A 22,298-nucleotide genomic window follows, 5' to 3' on the forward strand; every position below is an offset into this window, starting at 1 on the left:
AGGCATGAGCCACCATGCCTGGCTTGAACTCAAATCTTGTATGAGTCCCTGAGGAGCCATTAAAGGAAAAATAGCAATGGCACTGAAGAGTACAGCATGGTTTTTCTAGATGTTCCAAGCTTAAAGCAAAAATTGAGTTTTCGTAAAGGAATATGAAACTTAATTCTAGTTTTTCTTCCTTTATGCATGTTCCGTTCATCCTTGGTCATTCCCAGCCCCAATTCTATGCTTTTCCTCTTTACTCTATGGTGCATCTAATCAGATTTATCTATTCCTTACTCCCATAGCTCTCCCAATATCACACCTAGATTTTTTTTAATTGAGCTGTCAACTTCCTCAATTTAGCTGAACCTTCAATAAATCTCTCAATCACAGAGGTGGCCTGTGACAATACAGCTCTCAATGTTGGGAATCAGTAGCCCCATATTTCCTGATAGAAGTTAGGAGCAAACTTCAGCAGACTTTTCAGGGTTCTGTGCTGACTGGGATGAAAAGAAAAATTGTTATGGTGCTTCTGAAGAAATTCACACCCAGGATTGCAGGCATGTGCATTCATCCATTCCCAGCACCTGGGATCCAGTAGAAACAGCAAGAGTCCTCAATATGGCAAGCTTTTCATTGCATCTCTGTCAGCTACCCTGCCTGTTCCTTTGCTCTGTTAAGCTTTCAGTCAATCAAACCCTCTATGGCTTGATTTCTTCCCCTTATCAATTACTATTCATTCCTTTGTTACTCATTCCTTTACAGTGTGTTATAGTTTAAAACAGGCCTATTCTTTTCCTTTTGATTTTGCTGTTTGAGTCTAAGTCTAGTGTTCTAGGTTGCTTGTCTAGGCATTATAATTTTGGTTTTCTCATTCAAAATACTACTATTGACTTAATTGTACTAAGTATCACCTTATCATTTTCAAATTTTAAGGACATATATTATCTTTAAAATTTTTAGTTTGTGTGACAGTACTGGGGTTTGAACTCAGGGCTTCATGCGTGGTAGGCATGTGATCTTCCACTTGACTCCAGTTGTTTTTTCTATTAGCTGTTTTAAAATAGGGTCTACTTAAAAAATTCACTGATGATCTCCTACTATGATCCTCCAATTTAGGCTTCCCCAGAACTGAGATAGTAGAGATCAAGCTTATTTGTTGAGATGGAGTCTTGTTAACATTTGCCTGGGTTATCCTCAAAACTCTGTCCTCTTAAGTAACTAGGATATACAAGTGTGAATCACTGTGCTCACTCCTGGTAACCATACTTTCTTTAGCTTCATGTGTTACTGAGATAACACTAATAATGCAGGGTGAAGGACATAGATTCTGGTGCATTTATTGAACTTGCAGGTTGACACTGGCAATCTAATCAACATTCCTTATGTAGGGTTGTTTAGTAAGGTATGGTGCTGTCAAAATATAGGAATTTCTGTAAATATTATTCATAAATAAACCCAGAGAAATTGTCAAATCCTGTCTGTCTGTCTGTCTGTCTGTCTGTCTGTCTGTCTACCTATCTATCTACTCATTTATTTGAGGTTTTTGGGAAAAAAAGCCTTACTCTAACTCAGAGCCCCTTTAACTTTTGCCTCAGCCTCCTCAGTGCTGGGATTGCAGGCATATGCCATCATGTGTGATAATTTTGTTACATTTTTTCCTTCTATAGCAGTATTTCTAAGCAACACCAATAACATCACAACAAGGAAGTACTCTCGTCTTCCAGCTTCTATATTAATAGTTTTATGTTCTTTTTAGAATTTTTGTCAGGTATCAGCACGTAACTTTGTAGTCTATAGAATATACATTTGTTCTAAGTGACAGACCATGTTATTTAAGCACAAGAAAATACATTCAAAAATAAATTAATTTGAAGTTGTTTTGGAGGTGTGTTGAAACATAATTTGACATTTTCTTTTCAAAAAGATGCACAACAGGTATAATAACATTGTTCATTGTTCTGGTGTGATATTTGAAATGATTTAGAATCTTTCAAGTAGTTCTTTTATCAACTTGGGAAGAACTTTGAAGATGTACATTTTTTCTTATTTACGTTCTCTCTGAGGTCCACTGGGTATAAAACTAGAATTTTATATTTATCATTGGATCCATACTATGTGTATTACATTAGGCTTCTATTTTTAGATATTAAATAACAAGTTAATGGATACAACTCAGCCACATTTTTGCTGAATACACTAAGTACAAGATTCTTTCTGCTACTGGGTACATTAATAAAACATTTCATTTTTAATTGAATAGCTGAAACCAAGCCAATATGTGAAAGATGAAATTATAAACTATTACAAAATATAGCAGATTTTAATAAATATTATTACATACTATGAACTGCTGGGTCATAGATTTGAAAACAGAAAAGCAAATACATGAAACAAAAGATATATTAAGTGGGTGCTAGTGGCTCACGCCTATCATCCTAGCTACTCAGGAGGCTGAGATCTGAGGATCGAGGTTCAAAGCCAGACAGGGCAGAAAAGTACCCCTGAGACTCTTATCTCCAATTACCAAAACCAGGAGTAGCTCTGTGGTTCAAGGTGATAGAGTGCTAACCTTGAGTAAAAGAGCTTGGACAATGCCTAAGCCCGGGGTTTAAGCCCCATATAAAAAAAGATATACCAACATGCTGAATTTTGTTGCTCTTTATAAATCATTTATAAACTTCTCTCTGAATTTTCCCATTAAATATTAAGCCATTTGCCACTGATTTCCTGCACATGCAACTCCTAAACTTTCTTTTTATTGAAACAGTATATTTTTTGCCAGTCCTGACCTTGAGCTCAGGGCCTGGACTTTTTCAAGGCTAGAGCTCTACCACTTGAGCCTCAGCACCACTTTTGGATTTTTTTTTTCTATGTATGTGGTACCGAGGAATTGAACCAGGGTCCTCGTGCATGCTAGGCAAGCACTCTACCACTGGGCCAAACTCCTGGCTAAACCTTTTTTTTTTATTAAAAAACCCCAAATTCTCCAAAATACATTGACTTTTTATGCTAAAGTTTTTTCATGGTGTGTAACATGAAATTCTGTGTTTTTCTAACTGGTGTCAGAGGCAAGGAAATACTCATTCTTGAGAACTTAGCTCAGTCGAGGAACAGTCATTCTCTCTTTACATATCTCTGTAAAAACATTACTCATCCTTGGATCACTTTGCCTGTTGTGATGAGAAACAACGGTGAATGTCATCCACAAAAGTATTCTTTTTACCATGAAAGCATTCTGTTTTCTAGGATAATCTCTTTGAAGTCTTGATTTCTCTAGCCCAAAAGAAGAGTTAGTTTTCATTTTTATCAGTGAAATACTAATTAGTTCTAAGCACAAACCTTTTCATATCTAAACGAACAGGATATGCCGACTAAGATTAGGCCAATGTGTGAAAAGATAGTGTGTGTAAAAGCAATATTACAGTCTTTGGAGCTTAAAAGTAAAATCATCACAACTCTGGTTCATGGTTGCTTAACAGTAGAATGCATTCCCTCAGATTGAAAACATTAAATCTATACTTCATTAGTGGTACTGCGAAAAGTTTCCAGTCCCCCTCAACCCACTCTGCAAAGCTGTATCTCCAGATGCTAATTCCTACTTATTTTGCACTGTTTATTATGACAGTCCAAAACATTTATGTCTTAGGGCTACATTGGCCAGCTCCTCGACGTGAAGAAACAGTTTACTTTGGGTGTGGGCGAAGCTACACAGCAATAGAAAGAATGGGTGTGCCTGGTTTCCTCCTATGTGTTTCCTATTATCCTTCCTTTCCTTTCATTATGAAAACTTAGTTTTACTCAGTTCTTTTCTTTTTTTAATGCAGTAAGCTTTTATACAACTTACCCTGTGAGAAATAGTCGGGCTCCTGGAGCTGTTATATCCTGCCAAGGAAATAAAAGAAGCCCAAGGAAGGCTGGATGATAGACATTGCCACATTTGCTTCAAGCCTGGCTCCTGTCAAGGGGGAGATGGGAGTTGCTGAAACTTTCCTCCAGCACCCAGGATAGAGAGAGAAGTTGGTAGTATGTTGATAGGATCACTGGTACTGCTCCACGGAGCCTTAGTGGTGGCTTGTCGAGGGCCAGACAGGCACTGTGCATGATTGTATGGATGTAGAAAGTTGGTTAGAGGTCTCACGTGTTGAAAGATTGTGTGATCTCTCTTTAGGCATTGCAAAAGAGAGAACATTAAACTGTAAAACCAGAAGAAAGCACAACCGAATTTTCACTTTCTTCTATTTTTTTGACTGCTTCATTGTCATTTTCCCTCACTATGTGAGTGACATTGCAACCATAATATAGCATTTTGTAGTGAGAATACAGTTGAGATTTGCAAATTGGAACCTGTAGGGAATAATAGTAATTATAAATTATTATTAATGTTCTTTTTAAAGCCCCAGCCTGGGGTTTGACCTCAGTGCTTGAATGCTGTCCCTCAGCCTTTTTGCCCAAGGTCAGTGCTGTACTATTTGAGTCACGTCTTTATTTCTAGCTATTTGATGGTTAATTGGAGAGGAGATTCATGGACTTTCCTGTCTCTGCTTTCCAACTGCTGTATTTCCCATTGATAAACTACTCTTGATTCAGATGAATTTATGCTTAAATAATCAATACATTTTCACAATATGTAGTGTGCTGACTTTAGATATTACTTGGTCAATTTAGTTTCAGTTTATCTCTTGTGAACTCACGGATATTTTGTGGTCAAGCAATGGAAACAGTGGAAAAAGTGAGAATAATGAAAGTCCTGAATTTCAGGTTTCTTTGGTTTGCAAGAATATCTCTCTATATGATGATGGAAAGAATTCCATAAGAAATTTATATAATCTAGAGATCTTGGAGCAGTGTGTTCCAAAGGTCATTTCTTTTCTATTAACAGTACCATTCTGGATTTCATTGGACTATTTGTACGTTCACATTAAGATCTACCCTCTTAACTTCTTTCGCTGGTATACTTCCTCTTTTTATCTTCTTTAAAACACTAACATTTAAGAATGAAACTGGGGGCAGGGAGTTTGGCCTAGCGGTAGAGTGCTTGCCTAGCATTCACAAAGACCCGGATTTGATTCCTCGGCATCACATACATAGAAAAAAGCTGGAAGTGATGTTGTGGCTCAAATGGTAGAGCGCTAGTCTTGAGGAAAAAGCCCAAAGACAGTGCTCAGTCCCTGAGTTCAAGTCCCAGGACTGGCAAAAAAAAAAAAAAGAAAAAGAAATTGGCACAAGAACCTTTAAATTTATTTGCATGAATCAGATTCACTTTCCTAAAGTAACTCTACTGTCTATATCTGTTTCCTTTTGGAATCATAACGTATTCTTACTGCTGGTATGGATAAAACTAAAATATATTTTGCTGGCATATCAGCTATATTTCTAAGGTGAGTCACGTCATTCCTTCCCAACCCATAATGGGCAAAGGATCAAAAGAAACAAACCACCAAGCACCAGTGACTCACACTTGTAATCCTAGCTATTCAGGAGGTTGAGATCTGAGGATGGTGGTTCAAAGCTAGTCCTTAGCATGAAAGTCCATTAACCTTTTATCTCCAATTATCCAGAATGCCAGATGTGGCATTGTGGCTCAAGTGGTAAAGTGATAGTCTTGAGCTGAAGAGCTCAGGGACAGCACCCAGGCCTAGAGTTAAAGCCCCAGGACAGACAAAAACAGAACAAAACAAAACAGGGAACAAACCTAGTGATAAATGGGGCAACTACATGAGGACAACACACTGGATGTTAAATGTTATTTTTTTCCAGTTTTTAAAAAGTTTTATTGAATATTGCTTTAAGAACTATTAATACTATTTTTTGCTTGGTTATATATTAAGGGTAAAGGCATTTATTAAATTGTTCATTCCCAATTTAGTTCCATGATTTTTCAATAACAATACTGTAATTGTTTTTGCCAGCTACTTAACCCCAAAACACATGATAGCAGATAGATAGAATGAAGCCAGGTTAAAGGTCTAAGGCCAGAATGAATCTTCTGCTGCTGTGGAAAATCCAGTACTGCATGGTGTGCTATCCTGGGGGCAGGCAGTACACATTGTTTCTGTGTAGTTCTAACAATGAAGTGAGGGTCTCATTCTTGAAATGAGATTATTTTTAAAGACAAACTTTGAGATCATCACGGTTCATGGAACTGTTAGATTTCTTGTTGGATCTTGGGATCAATGAGGAGTCATGGGTCATTTGCAGCACTATATTTGGAATTGTTAATTTACTCAGTGATGACTCCAGTTTAAGACTCAAGATTTAGTAGTGCTTATTCTATTCTATTTGTTTATTTACAACATTTTCAAACTGAAAATATGCTTCTAGCAGCATCTCTGATGTAACCCCGATGTTAGAAGATAGAAGATAAGGAAAAATAATGAACAGAAGGAAAGTCTACATTGCTGTTTTTTCTCTCCTTCCTTCCTTCCTTCCTTCCTTCCTTCCTTCCTTCCTTCCTTCCTTCCTTCCTTCCTTCCTTAATTCCTTCCTTCCTTCCTTCTTCCCTTCTTGTTTTTCTAACTATGCCCCTTTCCCACATCTACACAATTTGCTTACAACTTCAGTGAGATCACCAACCTCACCAACTTTAGTGAGATCCTGTCTGGAGTATTTTATACATCCCTGCTTAAAGGCATCTGTTTTTCAGTTTTTGTTTTGGTTTGTTTTGCCAGTCCTAGGGCTTGAACTCAGGACCTGAGCACTGGCTTTGGTCTTTCTCAAGGCAGGAACTCTACCACTTGAGCCACAGCACCACTTCCAGCCTTTTCTATGTATGTGGTACCCAGGAATCCAAACCCCGTCTTCATGCTCGCTAGGCAAGCACTCTACCACTAGGCCAAACTCCCTGCCACAACACTGCCATATTTTCAAGCCATTGTTTGCTTCAGGTACTAAAAAAACTGTCATTTTGGGAAGTTATAGATAATTTCTGATGAGATTGAAATCTTCAATCCAGGCAACAATGTGAGGAACTGGAAAAGGAGAAGCAATCAGCTGCAGTACCTAGCAATAAGTTAGCCACAATGATAGCTATATATTTATTTTGCTCTACTCTTTCATAGCTGATAGTAAAAATGAAAAAACCTAATCCATTAGATAAACCTCAATTATCCAGATTGTTTGGTAAACTTGATGCCCAATTTTGTTTAAATTATGAATTTGCTTTATTTGGAAATGACAAAAGTGTCTTAGAATCTTGAATTGTCTGCATGCCATGTTGGATAATTTCCATTTTATCAGATCACAAGTACAGAAGTGTAAGACATTTTGAAAGTCATGTTATTTTTGTCTTCTGAGCTTTTCATGTGAAAGACAGGGAGGCATCATTTAAGGAAGTTGCCTTGGCAGTTCCAAAGTGATTGCTTGATGTTTCTTTGTGCAGCATTGCAATTGTGAATGAGGACTCAGGCCTAGATGGTCGTGCTGGTAAACCTGCTCTCTACACACTGGAATGACACCCTCTTCCCTGAAGTCTGTGATTTCTCAAGGATTCAGATTGGCTGTTCCTTTTGGTTGAATGTTCTTTATTCTGGTACACAACCTTCCTTTCTCCTGGATTGAGGTCTGTAGGATTTGATTTGTCAGGTTTCTTCATGAAGTACTATTTATTTCAGAATATGGGAAAACTCTTCGCTATTTTGTGTCATATGTAGGTGATCTTGGGACTAAGAAGGGACATGATGGAGAGGAAGAAACATAGGCTTTGGGTTCGCCTAGGGTCAATGAGTGCTTGTGTTGTATATAATATGGCACTTCAATGTGTTACAGTTTCTTCATTTATGAAACAAGGATGTCAGTAAAGGGCGTAAGTTATTTGAACCAGGGAAAGGAAGACAAAAAACAAGATGATGAGTCTAAGGACAAAAGATGAGACAGTGTAACAGAGATATTCACAAGATAGTACATTGGAAATAAATTCTACAACTTAGGAGGGGATGGAGAAGGGAAAGTGGGAGGAAAAACATGGAAAGAGGTAAAAATGTTCAAGAAGTAATGTACCCACTACCTTACAAATGTCTGTAGCGCTGCTATACATCACTCTGATAATAAAATAAAATTCAAAAAATAAAGGACATAAGTATGTCGAATAACTTACTCAGAGGGTAACTGGCTAGCCAGAAGATTGTGTTTCTTTAGTTTCTTCACTTTCTAGGAAGCTTTGAAATAATATAATAATCTACCTAGTTTATGATATGAGTGAAATGTTTAAAATAGGAAACATCTCTATGATTCTATCATCTGACTACCAGCCTTTTATTTAATTTAATTTTTTTTGTCGGTCTTGGGGCTTGAACTCCGGGCTTGGGCGCTGTCCCGGAGCTCCTCAGCACAAGGTTACCACCCCATCCTTGAGCCCCAGCCCCACTTCCTGTTTTCTAGTGGTTAATTGGAAATAAGAGTCTCAGGTTCTTTGGTGCCTGGGCTGTCTTTGAACTGCAATCCTCAGACCTCAGCCCCCTGAGTGTGCGTGAGCCACTGTGCTTGGCTCAGCCTTTAAAAATTATGTTCTTTTAGTGGCACACAGGCTCTACAAAACTCCTGTCACATTAGAATGTATACCCTGTAGCAATTCGGGCTCAGAAAAAAAGTTCTTCTTCTTTAATTTCCCCAGAAATATTGAGAAATGAACTAGTCAACCTTTATTGTTATTAAAATATATCTCTAACAGTAGAGCACGTTGGCACATGCTTGAAATCCCAACAGCCAGGATACTGTGACAATAGGATCAAGGATACACGGCCAGTTTTGGATAGATAGTTAGCTTCTATCTCCAATATTTATGTGTGTATATGTACACACATATATAATCTATATATGAATATATCTAATCTATGTATCCTTCTACTTACATCTATTAATCCTATGGGAAAGAAAATGTATTTATGTATTTATACTCACTTATAAAACCCAATACTAAAAATAAATAAATAAAACACCAAACTACATACCCATAGTGAATGTAATTTTGAGAAAACCTCAAGGCAAATTGTAAATTGGTGTTTAACTTTTAGTTATGATTACTTATTTCATTTTCACCATTCTTACACATGCATACATATATTTATATTTTGAAATTATTATATGATACACTAGTAGAGATAGATACCATCATATAAAATTAGCCAGAAATACACTTAATTTGTATGTAGGAGTTGTGGAATTCATCCTTTTTATTGATTGTATTATCTACAGAATAGTTTTTATCACGTAGAGTGATAAACTTTTTAATTCTCATAATAACGTTCAGAGAAAGGGAAATGTTATTATTTGTATTTTTCAAATGAAGTTCCTCCAAGAAACCCCACAACTCGCCCAAGGTCATAGCAGCTACAATCAGGTAGTAGTAGAACTCAGGCTTTAACACAATGGCTGTCTAAGTAGATGCAAATCACTCTCCACTTTTCTTCCCATATTCTGTGAGGATTCATCTCTATTCTTAGCACAAACTGGATCTGTATATACTTTTCCCTTCCCTATATAATTTATTCCAGCATATTCATCACCACTGCTAGGAGGCACTTAGAGTTTAAAGACATTTGGGCATTGGGATTAATCTGTTTCCTCTGACTTCCACTTTGAGAAAAGCAGAGTTTCTAATGGATACTCTTAGGGTTGAAGTCCCTGAAGTCACAGAAGTGTCAAGGTTTTCCCTGTCTGGCCCACAATGAGCCTGTCCCACTCTCTTTGTTTTTTTATTTGAAATAAAAAATGAGACATGAAGAAGTTAAGTGGCATACAGTGGTTGTGTATGTGGAACTACTGCATAAATCCTCTGATGACAGAATGGAGGCCTCCCAGTGAAAAGCAAAATTTGGAGACCATGGTGAGAATATAGACAAAGCACTGACGGTTTAAGGCTGTTTCACTCCTTCAATTCTGTCTTTGTATCAAGAATTTCCTGGCCATCTGTTACTACCAACAATGCCTTCTGTGATGAGTATACGAGTTTTACAAGCAGTTGATGAAGGACATTTTCCCCCAAGTTAGGAAGGCTCCGAATTTGAATATTGAGTGATTCCTCCTACTTAGGGAGCTATTAACACGGACTGAGAATTATAGTACAAGTTGATATATCTTTTATCATGTATATTTTATTCAACCTATAAAGCTGACTGTTAATCACAATTCTCTTTTCTTCTGTACTTATATGTCAACTTGTTTCAAAGATTTAGATATGCATCCAATCTTCTAGATCGTGTGATAATAATTTGCCACCATTGTTATGTCCTGGTAGATGGAACACTTCTTCCAGCATTGCCTTTGCAGGTATAGACCTTTCCAATAAGTATTTGTTGAAAGAACAGTGATAATGATAAACACAGAAATATATGCAAGATTAATTAGGCTATTCTACTCAATTAAATAATACTGAGACAAAGGCGGTATTGGTGGTATGTGAAATTACTAAAACATGGCCCCTGACACAAATCTGGTTGTCAAGACTTTGTTTTAGTTGAAGATAGAATTTCTTTATACATTGTGAATAAACCTAGTACTTGACATACCTATGTTATGTGGACGAGGAAAGAAACACGAGAAAAGGAAACAGGAGCATATCATTAAATTTTTTTTTATCTTAGAAGAAGAAAGATTTGTTAACCCATTAAGCCAAGCAGTCCACATGAGAAACACAGTTAGCAGAGAAAGGGTGCCCCATACTAGGTGAGCAGAAGCAGACTCATTGCAAACCTTCAGAGAACAGTGATGTTGACAGAGTTAAAGTACACCTGATGGACAGAGCAGCTGTGCATCCTCCTGTTACAGCAGGAAGGTTAAGGTAGGCCTTAAGAATCTGTGCTGCACACTCAAAGATATGCCTTCTCCTTTGCTGGGCAGGTGAGGTCCTCTGTGAAACACTGGTGAGGCTTTCATCTAGGTGACTCCATTTCCCAAAAGAGATCCACAGACTGAGAAAACATGGAGAAGACAAGGCTAAATATTGAAGACACAGGAGGAACAGACACACAGAAAAGATGCTCATTTTAGGCAATGGATGGGAAGCAGTGAGATCATTCAGGTAGGCTCATACAACCATAAATCTAATTTTGTTGATGAAAATAAGAGAAAAAACTGAATAAATATCTCAGGGGAGCCCATAAAGTTGATTCCATTGATTCAGATAAAGATGGACTCAAAGCACAAACACTGTGAATTATATAGGATACAAGTTCTATAACTTAGCAGAATTCATAGAAATTCATGTGTCTGTAAGCATACAAAATTTCCAATAAAACAATAAATAAAACAAAGTGAACCAAACTTTAAAAACTATTAACAAATATATTTATTGTGGTGGCTTTTTCCCCTACTAGATAGGGCTTGCTAGAAAGTAGTGTCCTTTTTAGTTCCAGGTGGACCATGAAGCAGGAAATAAAAGAAGTTTTTCCTCCTCAGTCAGAGAGAAAGGAAACACAAGACTTTGCAAACATGTTCTATTCTCCTCATTCTATTTTTTTCTTTTGTTTTCTATAAAACTCAGAGTTTCTTGCAGGAAGTACAATTTTGTTTTTGGAAGAAAATGACAGGCACATGTTTTAACAGACATATAGATCCCAGTGGTAATAGAGGCTGAGTCATATAGTGCTGCCATAGATTGCAGGAGACCCATTCCAGGTGATCACAACCTTTCACAGTTTTGGAAAGCACTGCAGTCATTTCCATCTCTATTATTTCGTCCACAATTTGCCTTCCACCAATCCCATCTAGTGCATTGAATTCTGGTACACACATTTGGGTTCCTTGCCGAAAAACACAGGATGAGGACAAGAAAAAGTAACCTTAAAATAGTTGCTTCTGTGATGGTAACTCTTTGGATTCCACAAGCCAGGCCCTATGTCTGAGCATTCTCCTGATCTGGACAATGCCATACTGTCCTTTGAACAATGTTTCTCTCTCCTGATCTCTTCCTTGCTTTGAAGAGATACTGTAGCTTTGAATTTGCAAAATTTTATCTTTTACTTCTTAAAATGATAGCTTGGAAAAAATATTATTTTGTATAGGGAAGAGATGTTTTCTTCTCTAGATGTCATCATTATGTGGGCAACTGCTTATAGCTTATTGATAATTATGTACATAATTTCTTGTCCTTAAAAAATGCCTAGAAGCACATAAGATAGCCATTTGAAAATATCCTTTCTTTTGAACTTTTGGCTCTTTGTTGTTACTATGCTTGTATGAAGAATATAGCAACTATTTGGAATGTTGTTTAGACAGAGCTGTAACTGATAGGTTTTGTCCATTTGTGGTGCTAATAGCTAGAACATAGAACACCTGTCCTGGGCATCTGGATGAATAGCAGCATATGAGTCTACAATAATCGGATGGGACCCCACTAGTGTACAGTGCTGACGGATACCGGTTTCTGTTGTTTGTCTTGGACTTTGCGTTTCTTCTGCTGCTGTTTGTCTTTGTTTTCTTGTTGTTCTGGCGTTTCTCTGCTAGATTCCAGGCCTTTGTTGTCAGGGATTGCTTCCTTACTGTCTTCTTTATTCAGTTTTTTTCTTTTTCTCTCCCTTCCTTTCTTCCCTGAAATGAAAGAACACACTTTGAAAAATCACATTCAATTAGTTGCCTGTATTTAAAAAAAATGACATAACTTTCTCCTAGGGTGTGCACAGTACCGATAGATTCCAAATCACCACTCTTTACATCACTCATTCAACCATCTTTTATGAAGTCCATGTGATATTTTCAGGAATGTAAGCATGATGTATGTATGTAATGAAATGAAGAAAGTAATACATGGTGAGTTTAAAAGCTACTGAGTTCTATTCCTATAAATATTTTATGTTAGTAATTTATGCATATGTAATACAAAAATTCAAACACATTTGCCATTTAAAATACAAATTGACATGTGTAATTTTATCTCACTCATATTTAAGTCATGACTTTGTATTCATTTTCTTCCACATAGCAATTACATATATGCAACCCATTAAAATAGATGCAGGTTATCAAAGAGAAGAGAACTGATTCACATACAAATATGGAAACAACACTTCATGGTAAATATCAGTATAACTCAACGTTATTTTATATTTCATGCTATTGCTGGGGCATGAATTCAAGACTTGGGCTCTGTCTCTGAGCTTTTCTTTTCTCAAGATTGGTGCTCTGTCATTTGAGCCACATCTCTCTACTGGCTTTTTAGTGGTTAATTGCAGATGAGAGTCTCATGACATTCTTTCATAGGCTGGCTTCAAACTGAGATCCTCAGGTCTCAGTTTTCTGAGGAGCTAAGTTCTTGGGCACTACTTGAGGCCTTTTTGCTCTTTTAAAGTTATTGTTTTATGGTAAGTAATGCACCTTCTGTCTGGCAAATATAACATAACCCTTTATTAATTACAGTAAAAATTATAAAAAATAAAGTTATTATTTTAGATAGGGATCTTTTATTCTTACAGTTGCACTTCAATCCTTCTATCCTGTGTAGCTGTAGGTTAGTACCCCTTACCCCCCGGCTTACTTACTGAGATAATATTTTACCTGGATGGCCTCAGTCTACAGTCTTCCTAATCTCCACGCCTCAAGTCAATGGCATTTCAGGTATGCCCCACTAAACACAGTTGTTTATAATAAAAAAATAAAAACTATTTCATGGATGTGTGCTGGATTTCATGCAGGCTCTTGACCTTAGGCTTATTTGTGACATAGTTTTCACTCAGATTTCATACTAAAAAGTAATTTTACAGTTAAAATTAATATAGCTATAATGGCTTTCATGTTTCAGAATGGAAAACACATAGCATCATTCTGGCAGCATGGAGCCTGGATGAATATCTGAATTTTGTTCTGTTGACATTCTGTTACAGAATTTGAAAGAAAGAGGGACCAGGAGTTTGGCCTAGTGGTAGAGTGCTTGCCAAGCATGCATGAAAACACAGGTTTGATTCCTCGGTACTACATACATAGAAAAAGGCCATAAGTGGTGCTGTGGCTCAAGTGGTAGCCTTGAGAAAACCCAAGGATAGTGTTCATGCCCTGAGCACAGGCCCAGGACTGGCAAAAAAAAAAAAAAGTTTAAAAAGAGCTGGGGGTTTAGCCTAGTGGTAGAGTGCTAACATTCGCTTCTTCCATGCCACATACTAGAAAAAGGCCAGAAATGATACTGTGGCTCAAGTGGTAGAGCTCTAGCCTTGAGAAAGCCCAAGGACATTGCCCAGGCCCTGAGTTCAAAGCCCAGGACTGGAAAAAAGGAAAAAAGAAAGAAAGAGGAAAATTTGATCAAGGTACATGAGCCAAATACCAAATTGTATACATTTTTTTTCTTTCTATATATTGAATTAGCTAAGCATTTTCTTATATAAAACAGTTTACCTACATAATTGATACTTTCTAAGGGCAATTTCACGAATGTTCATTAACATATAGATTCCAAAGATAAATTATTTATACTAAAATCAGTATCATAGGAAATGGAATATGGGAACCAACTATCCTTGAAGAGATGCCAAATCTGAACATGGACTCTATGCTCTGAGCCATGAAAAAATTGAAACTAGTTTCTATCTACAAGAAGTCCATTTGGACAAAAGCATTTTGGAAAAATTATTTGCATGAGGAAACCAAAATATTTTCATGTCCTGAAGCAGGCTGCAAATATTGAATTTAGTGGTTTGGCTCTTCGTTCCTTGAGCTCTGGTTACAGAATCCTAGGGAGTTGAGCTATTAATATTGTATACATATTCTGGGCCAATATATTCTCCCTGGATTAATAATTTTATGCCACAACTAACTTTGTCATGAAATTATGTTTACAGAACCTTCCAGTTACTTTATGAAAACTTGCCTTGTTCAGTTCAATAAAGTATATCTCCAATATCAGAACCCTCAAAAATATGGAACTATTTGGGGATATGTTATAATGAATAAAATTATTCATGTTGACTATTTTTTCTGCTGAACTATTTATCTACTGACTTTCCACTTCCATGATTCTTTACATTGTAAAGAATATATTTCCATTGATAACATTCCTCCAGACAGAAACTAAGACTTTATCATGCTGGATTTAATAATATGAAGACTTGAATGTGGTAACTAAAAGAAGCTTAAGAACAGATTTGCTTTCTTGAATATGTCAGTTTAAAGTGTTTGGGGTGCACCATCTTTCTTTTTACTAAGCAAGATGGCTGCAAAGACTGGGTAACGCAATAATTCCATTTTGAGGAGCATTTTTGGAGGTGTTTAAGTCGAAAAACACTTGTCAATGAAAAATCCTTCCAAAGTTCCATAAAATTTACTGACCCCAAGAAAAATGTAATTTTTATGGAAATCCTCCAGAAGTTTAGTGTTTGACGTTGTTCACTTGATGACTGTCCAACATCCTACAGCTGTGATCCCAAACATAAATGTCTTAGAAACATATGAAATGTATTGTCTCTTCTATGGTCAATGATTGATTTATATGTTTTTTTAGCCACTTGTGACAATACACTCAGTTTGTATAGCATTTCTGTTTATTTGCAAAGCTGATACAATTATTTTTTAAAGACAGGCAGGGATAGTTTTTAGAAGTGTAATGAGACTCAATATTAAAGCCTTATTATTCAAGGACTAGTGAGTCTGGGCCTCAAGTGAAAGGGGAGGCTTTGGTCAAGTAACAGGAAACTAGCACATTGCACATTGCTGCTGCTCAACTGAAAGCAATTGCACAATAGAAAAGTGGGATTATTATTTTTTTACAAGCCATGTGTTAGTGGTTGGAAAGGTTAACTACCCTTCTGCATAAATAATGTATTTTCCTCTTATCCAAGAAATAAAATAGAAGCACAGAAGAGTGGCTGCAGTCCATTAAAAATACTGTGCAATTTGCGATACTTTTGTAAGTTTTGTATTACAACCGATCTCTCTATTCTAGTTACTTGGTCACTTTTCATTGCTGGGTTAATTGTTATTCTGTGACATTTATTTCTGTATTTTCCTTACAATTTTGCAATCTAAGCATTTCAATTATGATAATCTGGTGTGTGTGTGTGTGTGTGTATGAGAGAGAGAGAGAGAGAGAGAGAGAGAGAGAGAGAGAGAGAGAGAGAGAGAGAGAGAGAGAGAGAGAGGGCTTTGCCATTCATTGAATGTGCATGTGTGTATGTATGCATATGCACAAATGTGCCAGAGCTTGGTTCAAGCTTCCAGAACAATGAACCAAATAAACTTCTATTGTTTAAAATGTATCTGAGCTGCTATTTGGTTTGTAGTAACAGCAAATGGGATAAGGCAGCCCTTGTGAGGCAGCCCTATGGTGTAAGATGGAAAATAGCTTCTTTTGTGTCAAAAAACTACCATGTTCCAGTTTTAAACCTTTGATCAAATACTTCAACCTTTGGGTAGTATCTGATATTTCTCAAGATTAATTTTATGATATTTCTAGTAGGAAAAATAATTTTAAGTGGAGTGTCAGGGGCTCCTGACTGTAATTCTCTGTATTTGGGAGGCTGAGATCTGAGGATCATGATTTGAATGCAGCCCAGGAGGAAATTCTGTGAGACTCATATCTCCAATTATTCATAGAAAAAGCTGGATGGACCTGTAGCTCAAATGGCAGAGCACTGGTCTGTAGCAAAAGAAGTCATGAATATGGCCTAAGCCCTGAATTCAAGCCTCAGGACCACCAGCACAGGAAAAGAAAGCAAGAAAGACGGGGTAGAAGCACGGGAGGGAGAGGAAGAAAGAAGAGAAGGAAAGATCATTATTATCTGTGAAACTTCGTAAGGATTCAATGAGTTATTTGGAGAACATGGAGTACAGTGTTATTTCAGAACTGACATTAGCCAGGGGATGAATGGAAAGGAATATTGAGTCATCACATGATCATAAATGAAGCTTCTTCTCTATGCTTTAAATGTGCTAAAACTGATCACATGGAGATCAAGACAGTCATCATTGCCACATATTCATGGTAAACTGGTGGCCTGCACAAGCTCCTTCTGGGAGCCCAGGTGAGGCTGGGTAAGGAGGCTTTGAACTCTCCAGGTAAGATAGTATTTAACTGGAGCTAGAAGACTAAAAGTTTGCTACTGAGGGAACTGATATGTAAATAGCTTGAAGGCATGCAAGGTCATGGTCACCTGGGGCACCAAAAGTAGACTTCCTCCTCCTCAGTGTAATCAGAGTCTATAAATAGGACATCACTAGGAGAGGCTGGGGAGATGCATGGGAGTCCATGACCATGTTGGGAATTTGGCCTGAGGACCAGTGATACTCAACATTGGAGAAGGACAAGTATCAGAAGCTGAGATCAGGGCCCAGTTGGGATGTTTCAGTGACAAGTCTAGAAAAAGACAGATGGGATATTCTCAGAGGTGACTTCATTTCTGCTGTTTTTAGAAATTGCTGTAACAAGAATCTATGCAAAAGTTTCAGAAGAAAAAGAGAACGGGAAAGTTAAAGAAGGCCTCCTAAGGATTTGGAAGAGGAAGTGTAACAAGAGAAGAAGAAAAGAAAAAGTAACAGAAGGAGTGAATATGAGTAAAACATGTCTTGTGAGAAGGTTACCCCTTTCCTTTGTACAATTAATATACACTAATTAAAAAGAAAATGCGTAACAATGAACTTATAAAGAAAATACAATTATGGATGGTATTTATATTTCATCCTTAGTTTTTGAAAGAACAGCTAAAATTCTGTATGCACAATTAAACTGATACATTATTTAAGGTTGGGCTGTAAGCTACTATCTCTAAGGAGATAATTGACACTGTTGGAGTTGTGTGAGTATTATCTGTGAATAAAAACACATGCAATTTTTCACATAAGCACTCTCTGAGGCCTTCTACAGATAAGGTTCCAAGCATGAATGACTTTTTAAAACATGGACTTTTGAGGTCTCGCTTCCGGAGACTATGATTCATTAATTTGATGAGGACTCCAGGGAACTGTAGTTAATCAGTTCACCCAGTTTGTTTTGATGTGCAGCCATATTCAAGAACTACATCTGTAAAGCAGTAGAGTACCCTGTTTTGAGGACATTCAGTTGATTTACTTTTCCTAATGGTTATTAAATGTGTTTTTAATTTACTATTCCTACTAATTTTTTAAGGAATGTTTTCTCATTCGATAAATTTAGAATAGGCACACAGATATGAAACTAAAATTAGTTGCAGATTGTCTTTAAAAAAAAAAACAGTTGAAATACAACTAAAATCAGAAAAGTATAAACATAAAAACAACAAAAGAAAATGGTCCCAAATTATTTTGTTCTGTTACATATTGTATAATTAATTTCCAAGAGAAACTACAAACCTTGGAACAGGTTTGGCTTTTATGGAAGGTTGGTATATTAATGATCAATTAACCATCTTCAAATAGTTGTACAAAGGGTGTTAAGTTGATCATATCTATTAATATGTACAATGTATCTTGATAAGTGTCACCCTTTTCTTCATTATTCCCCCTTCCAGCAGGTCCTTACCCAACTAAAATTCCCTAGCTTAATAGTAATGTATATAATTAAATATTATGAAAGTATCCACTTTTCTTTCTTCTATTAATTTGCTGACCACTTCCCTTAGTCCTCACTCCTCTCATACAAGACATACAAGACATGTTTTGCTTTGAAACGCATTTTGTTGAAGTGTTAATTACTCAAAGGTGTAATTCTTTTCGGCACAATAGGATTATGTATATGCTTTATACTTCCTCTAGAATCATATCTAATTAATTGTTTCTCTAGATCTAACTCATAGAGAACCACTTAACCATAAATTCAGGTATCAGTAATTGGACTAATACTTAGAAATGTTATTCTTGTCTTTAAAGGGGCTTCCTCATGTAGTTCATAAAATTGCCACTAAGTGGAGCCATTGAGCTATCAGTGATTTCCTTTCCCATGACGAATTAGGCTGCAGTCTTCTCCTAGAGCTAATATATATATATATATATATATATATATATATATATATATATATATATATATATATATATACATGTTGAAAAACAACATGGGATTAATTCTATGGCTATGATCATTAAAAAAAATCATATGGTTAAAATGTAAAAGTCAGTATCAGGTCTTTTCTCTGTTGTAAAATGGCCTTTATTTATATGGTCTGAAAAGGCAGAAGATGGTGCAAAACAGAGGTTTCTCTAATGATTTCAAATTCTAGAGTTGGACTTGGTTTTTATGTATAGAAGATAAGAATTTCAACTTTTCTCTTCAATTAATGGGTTGCTACTGAAAAGTTGTAAAGGAAGGGAATTTTTTTAATATAGCAAGTATGATCTGTTGTGTGGATACATATTTAAAGGCCTTTGAACTGTGAGCTGTATAAACACAGGACAGCCTGACCCAGTGGTGAGCAGTACAGCTGAAAGTCATCAAGGCCAAATTTCCTTCTACTGTAGTATTACTAGGTAGAATTGACTAGAAAGATGGTTTCAAACCTCTTGCCTTTTTTTTGTTGTTTGTTTGTCTGATTTCATAGAGTAGATGCACTTATTCCATTTGCTATAATTTAAACAAATACAGTCAAATCACAGATGTGTTCCTTCCAATCAGTAAGAAGACACATTTTTAAAGACTGAAATTTAAGGTTATTAAATTATATGAATTATCCTGCAACTTATACTTGAATATATCATGATGATTGTATTTAATTTCCAAGATGCCTTTCATTAATTACTAAAAAAATTAATTCAAAGACTAATCATTCAACTGATCAACACCCTCGAGTTTGGGCTATTTCTTTGAGACTATTAAAATTTTTTTTCAATGGAAGCTTTGCTCATCAATAAATATTAAGATTAAAATGGCATTTTGTTGGGGCCGGTAGTTTGGCCTAGTGGTAGAGTGTTTGCCTAGCATGCACGAAGACACAGATTTGATTCCTAGGTACTACATACATAGAAAAAGCCAGAAGTGGTGCTGAGGCTCAAGTGGTAGAGCTCTACCCTTGAGAAAGCCCCAAGACTGGCAAAAAATTAAAAAAGTAGTATTTTGTTGCCAATCGAAAAAAAAAGCCAATTTAAGGGGTTCTATCTTTTGGTACCATGTTCTTTTGGGAATTCAGAAACAGGAAGATATTTATTGCATGATAAATGTCAACTGAAGGTAGGGAATCAGATAAACTCAAACTGCTTTTTCATGTTTACAAGGCAGGTCCTCTACCACTAGAGCCACACTTTCAGCCTCTTTTTGCTTTAGTTATTTTTCAGATAAGATGTTGGAATTCTGCCTGGCTGGGTCTATGTATACCTTCACAAATTCTGGAATCACAGGCACGAACCACGGCTCTAGCTCCAAGCCAACCTTTTTTATTTGGCAAGGACATTGATCAGGTATAATCTTTTACTTCCTTTCTTTTTCTTTTTCTTTTTTTTTTTTGCAGTCTTGGGGCTTGAACTCAGGGCCTGAACACTGTCTTTGGGTTTTCTCAAGGCTAGAGCTCTACCACTTGAGCCACAGCAGCACTTCTGGCTTTTTTTCTATGTATGTGGGTACCGAGGAATTGAAGCCAGGTCATCACGTGTGCTAGGCAAGCACTCTACCACTAGGCCAAACTCCCAGCCCCCATTTATTTTCTAAACGGAGGAATTTTGTAAAAATTAAACATGTTAAAAAACAACGTATTTAATCAACCTCTTGATATTTGCTGCCTTGGCAGCAGTTTTCTTATAAGAGTCCATCCAAAATTTGGAATAAATATTTTTTCCTTTATAGCATCATCACTGTTATCTACCAAGTTTTGTTTGTTTCTGCTCCTTCAACATAGAGAGGTATAATGTAAGTGTAATTTGGAAATTAGTTTTATGGTAGCCTACTTTATCTGCTGGGAATTTCTGTTAATATCCTCAGTGGAAGCATGATAACACAGGTGGTATTGTACTATATAAGGGATTCATGCACATTATGTCTATATATATGTTAGTATATACTTATAAATATTTAAAAGTTCCAGATATATTATATTTTGTTATATGTAATTTAGAAACAGAAGGAGGACTGGGAGCATGGCCCAGTGGTAGAGTGCTTGACTAGCATGTATGAAGCCCTGGGTTTGATTCCTTGGTACCACATACATAGAAAAAGCTGGAAGTGGTACTGTGTCTTAAGTAGAGTGCTAGCTTTGAGGAAAGCCCAGATACAGTATTCAGCTCTGAGTCTAAGTTCCAGGACTGGCAAGAAATAAAACAATAAAACAAAAAACAAAAAAGAGGGAAAATCACTTAGATTTTATTTAAAAAAATCTCACTGAGTTTTGAATACAAACTGAGTGCAAGTAGTTTAATCTTATAGCACATACTATAAAGCACAATCATTACATTTGTTTAGAGTCTGCATTTTCATTGTCTGTTTGTTTATATGAAATGTATTTATTTAAACATTTTTCTCTTGCCTAATTCATTTTGTTTTCTATTAAGGATTCAAAATCTGAAATTTTGAATTTTGGTTCTTTGTCCTGACAAAGTTCCTGTGACTGTTGTACTAAGATAACTCCACTCCACTCATTGCTTGTGTGCAGAATTGCAGCCTGGAATTTTTGCCAGCACATAAGAGAGACATTAGCTGGAGTTCAAAAGGAACTTTTTAAAGATATTGGATCTTGCATAGTAGGATGTCTTCCTGTTGCAAATCATCAGTATCAAAAGAACAATTAAGTACAGACTGAGAAAAATACCCAGAGGTATTTTTAACTATCAGCAATATTTCAATACATGCATTTAAAAGTGCAATGTATTTTGCTGCATAGAATTTTTAATACCATAGGATATGACAAATTCATGGTAGATAAATATTTTACATTTAGTATTCTCCATTATAAGGGTTTCTTTGGTCAGATGTTCAGTTAAAATAAGTAATTTCAGTGTTTCTTTTGTCAATGTAAAAGCTCTTAACTTTGAAACCTTATCCACCACATTAGGTTAGATCACAAAATTCTTGGAAATGGGATCAGACACATTGCATGTTGAAAATTTCTTGATCTAAGCATGTTTACATGACACTTTTGAACTAGACCATGGATCTTAAGCAATTGTATATATTGGATAATTATCTAAATTTATTCTGATTTTCACTTGATGTCAAAGAGTGTTTGAATCCAGTCAGATTTTGCTCATTCTGTTTGCCATGAAATTCATGATTAATTCATGAAATGAATTTTAGCATTCCCTAAACATGATCTTTCAGAGAACATGATGTTCGTTACATATACTATTTGTAAACTATTGCAAGAACAATGTTTTCTTGTTTTTTTAAATTATCTTTGGACATTTAGATGGAGTAGCTCAGCTCTAACCTTTCAAAGACCATAAGAAACATGTTTGGTAACATTTTCAAAATTCCTATCCACATTTCAGTTTGAATCTGATCTTCACAA

The 22,298-nt window shown here is 36.2% G+C and overlaps 1 protein-coding gene and 2 long non-coding RNA genes across 5 annotated transcripts in view; 2 read left to right on the forward strand and 1 right to left on the reverse strand.

Moving 5' to 3' along the window:
• The window catches only part of LOC150059693 (uncharacterized), a 36,907-nt gene extending 26,015 nt beyond the window's left edge, over positions 1–10,892 (forward strand). Inside the window, exons 2-3 of the long non-coding RNA XR_016536475.1 lie at positions 10,149–10,248; positions 10,819–10,892. This is a non-coding gene — a long non-coding RNA (uncharacterized LOC150059693). The remainder of the gene's footprint in view (positions 1–10,148; positions 10,249–10,818) is intronic.
• Rspo3 (R-spondin 3) overlaps positions 8,343–22,298 on the reverse strand; it is an 84,572-nt gene continuing 70,616 nt past the window's right edge. The window contains exons 6-7 of one of the 3 annotated variants that reach the window (XM_090338170.1): positions 12,338–12,507; positions 8,343–10,914 (exon numbers count right to left, since the gene is read on the reverse strand). In XM_090338170.1, coding sequence (XP_090194296.1) covers positions 10,855–10,914; positions 12,338–12,507 — 230 coding nt within the window. In that variant the 3' untranslated portion in view covers positions 8,343–10,854. Of the gene's footprint in view, positions 10,915–11,242; positions 12,508–22,298 lie in introns of those variants that run through there. The other 2 variants (XM_090338171.1, XM_090338172.1) reach the window with 2 other exon arrangements.
• On the forward strand, positions 10,896–17,462 carry LOC150059695 (uncharacterized). Its single transcript, XR_016536474.1, has 4 exons — positions 10,896–10,999; positions 12,899–12,989; positions 15,741–15,808; positions 17,311–17,462. It is a non-coding gene; the product is annotated as an uncharacterized LOC150059695 (long non-coding RNA).

The sequence above is a fragment of the Megascapheus bottae genome, chromosome 8 (genome assembly GCF_031878675.1).
Source record: "Megascapheus bottae isolate mThoBot1 chromosome 8, mThoBot2.hap1, whole genome shotgun sequence".
Lineage (NCBI taxonomy): Eukaryota > Metazoa > Chordata > Mammalia > Rodentia > Geomyidae > Megascapheus > Megascapheus bottae.